At 37.2% G+C, this 3,472-nt stretch overlaps 1 protein-coding gene across 1 annotated transcript; it reads right to left on the bottom strand.

Annotated features, from left to right (window-relative positions):
- Positions 1-2,366: 2,366 nt before the first annotated feature.
- LOC128736470 (serine protease SP24D-like) lies at positions 2,367-3,207 on the bottom strand. The gene is made up of 2 exons (XM_053830954.1): positions 2,578-3,207; positions 2,367-2,510 (listed from the first exon to the last, which is right to left on the bottom strand). The coding sequence occupies exons 1-2, from the start codon at positions 3,205-3,207 to the stop codon at positions 2,367-2,369; spliced, it is 774 nt and encodes a 257-aa protein (XP_053686929.1).
- Positions 3,208-3,472: the final 265 nt, after the last annotated feature.

Here is a 3,472-nt window from a genome sequence, read left to right as displayed (position 1 = left end):
CATCATCCTATAAGTCACTAGATACAATCGCGGACAAGACATTTCTAACTCTTACAAAATGTACATTTTGTAAGAGTTAGAAGTGTCTTGTCCGCGATTGTATTTAGTGATTGTGGTGCTCTTACGTTGCACAAAAAATTTATTTGCATCCTATAAGCTTATAGTAATATTTCTGTTAACAACAAAGGGAATTATTTGGAATTACCTTTCAACAAAGTTCATTTTGAGTCTTTCAGAGACAGCATTAATATGTTTAAAAACAGTCTTTAATTTAACAAGTAGAATATAAAGGGTTAACAAACGATAAACGTTTGTGTTTGGTGCGAAAGACGTAAAATTGTGACAGTGGTTAGTTATTTTTGTTTTGTAGAATCGTTTCACGTTTACCGCCTTTTTTGTGTGAGCAACGAAAATATCATGTCATATCAGTCCCGTGTAGAAAACAACAGAATTCACCACCAAGTCGTCTTTTGAAAAACATTACATATTGTCAGGAATTCCAGAAATGTTATCAGTTTTTTTATCAGAATTAAAATAGAGATAGCTCGAAACTATATAAAACTGATTATAAATATTGCATGACACAATCCTGAGAAAATGAAAAAGGAATTCCGAAAATATCATTCGATATTTATGTCTTAGTATTTTACTTTACATTTTGATACATGATTTGTGACAAAATCGGTCATCAGTTCAATCCAAAATATACCACGCGTTAGTCATTAAGTTACATATGTTCATATCCTGACTGACTAAAGCTTGTCAGCTTCTACACCACACTAGTGCGCCTCAGGCGGACAGTAGCAACAACCTTCATGGTGAGTTTGTGTCCAAGCTAAGCACCAACTTTGAAGCGTTTGTAGCAAATTGGCGCCACTGAAACTGTAACTTGTCTCCGGAAGGATAAAAATTGCAGAACAAAAGTTTATTTAAAAGAAATGTTCAAAAGAATTATTTCGAAATTTCTTTAAATTTTAAATAATTCTGCAATACCAAGTTTATCCGGAAAAATCGCAAAATTTAAATTTCAGTTTTCTGGAAAATACTCGCATGTTATTTTTATAATTTATGAATTTTACACTAAACTTAGGCATAAGATTAAGAAAAAATTGTGAATCCCACTTTGGCTTTTAACATGCCATTTTTTACATTCTTTTCTTTAGAGTTTGTGTGATCAAGCGCTGGGTGGGGAGTCGAAGTTTGTTACACGCTCGGCAGGGGGGAGAAATTTGATGAATGAATCGACCCTTAAAGAAGGGCGGGGCATAAGTGCGATGTTTGAAGTTGTCATAAATTTTTATGAGATATAAGGAAGCACAGCAATAAAATATATTTTATATTTATGCAACAACTAAATATCTACACATTCAACTATAAATCATCCTGAGTAATAGTGTTTTGCAAAACAAATTCAGCAACAACAAATGTTTACGAAAGATTCAAGCTGTCAAAGTAGTCATCCATCCATGCCAATGTAGTCGGAATCTGCACTAATAATTCATTGAATCGCACTTTTACCCCCTTCGCACTTTTGCCCCTCCTCACTCTACAAGAGTTCAACATCGAAATATTTTTGTGTTAGTAAAGTTGATAGTTTGTAAAATGCTCCGATAGACCCCAATTCTATTGCTTGTGAACACGAATAAAATCAAATATGTACCTGGGTTTATTTCTAATTCCCGTCGTATTAAGTAAAGCCATTCTAATTTCCTCATTTGTTAGATGGATTTAATGAATACTCCAAAAGTTCTTGTGCTGATTTGACTAAAGCACACTTACCTTCCGATCCGTGAACTTTGAAATCACTAAAAAGCGATTATTAAAGCATTTTACAAATTAACAAATAAACAAATATTATTGACATTACGCAACTAACTTTATTTCTTAAATTCCTCGTACCAGTTTAAAATCCGTCCATCAAAATTTTTCATCGTCCGAACTAAAAATCACAACAATGTTTGCGAAGCTAATGCGCATGTATTTGTTTAGGACGGCATGACAAATGTTATTCTGCAAAATTTCTGCACGTCAGGCAAGTTTTCCTGGTTGTAGAATAACGACAATGCCTTGTGAGAGTTATTTTCATTTATGAACGACGGAAATTAAAACGATTAATCGACATTTTCTTCTTTGTCGCACGAAAAAACGTAGAAAACTTGACAATAGACAACAAACTAAAATATTAGGAAATAACTAGTTTTGCATGGTGTATCATAAAAATGCCAGTATTTTTAATAATTTGTGTTGGATAGGACGGGAATAGGCAATTACGACGAAGCAGCAACATACTCTATATTAAGTTTTTTTAAATTTTTTAATTTTGTTTCTCTCGTATCAGAAGATTGGTTGCTATATACTTTTCAGTTTTAAGGATTCACATGCTCTTCGATCCACTCTAAGAAATTTGTAACATTGGCATATCCCGCTGGGTTGTTTCCGCAAGTGATGTAGACCCAATTAGCAACTCCCACGAGCTCGTTATTAACCACAGCTGGTCCACCAGAGTCACCCTGCAGAGAAAAACAATTCTTAAGTTAGTGCTAACGAACCATTGTTGAACAAAACCAGTACACTAACATTACACGGTCCATGTTCGTCTGCTTCACTAGCAACGACACAGATGATCCCATGGTACGTGATTCCAACCCAATCGGTACACTCTTGCAGAGGGATCGACCGCACCGTCGTGTACTGCAATCGATCACTTGTCGGCTCTCCTGAACCGGATCTACCCCAGCCTGAAATAACCATATCCGTTTCATCCGGAAGCCAACTTTTTCTCACCGAAATTGGCTTGACATCGGCTCCGAACATAAATTTCTGCGACGTTTCAACCAATCCAATATCGTCGAACGCATTTCCGTAACCAGGATGAGGATATAAATTTTGCACTGCCAGACACTGACCGCTGTTGTTGGAGTCACTGATGTTCAACACTCCAGCTACGACTGTTAAAGATTGCGCAGGGTATGGCTTTCCGTTATCGAACAAACAATGAGCCGCCGTGAGGACCCAGTTTTCTCCGATTACCGAACCGCCGCAGTACAGTTTTCCACGCAAAAGCAAACCAACTTGATGGGGAAATTGGTTCGGTTCGGCAAAGTGACCACCGACTATGCGGGAAGCATCCGCGGGTACCCACTGCCAGCCAATTAAGCTGCGCAGCAGCCAAAGTAACATGGATGACATAATGTAACGCTTTTCCATGGTTTTCTGTCGAACGTTCACAAGAGTGTAATCAATCCACACAGTAAAGTTGTTTTTATAAATGAACTCTAAACCGACTTGTTGGCCAGCATTTGTTCACTTAATGATTGTTTGACTCTCTTAGACCGACGACGACGCTTACTAGCCACTTGAAGTTGAGGGGCTTGAAGTGTTTTGTCTGTAAACGTAAGCTCCGGGACTCCGATGGTGCTGTGTAATATCGTTCGTTATTGATGCAGCTTCTGGATTACTTAGTACGAGAGGT

Source organism: Sabethes cyaneus, chromosome 2 (genome assembly GCF_943734655.1).
Source record: "Sabethes cyaneus chromosome 2, idSabCyanKW18_F2, whole genome shotgun sequence".
Lineage (NCBI taxonomy): Eukaryota > Metazoa > Arthropoda > Insecta > Diptera > Culicidae > Sabethes > Sabethes cyaneus.
The sequence above is the reverse complement of the archived record's forward strand: the minus strand, read 5'-3'. Positions and strand labels throughout refer to the sequence as shown.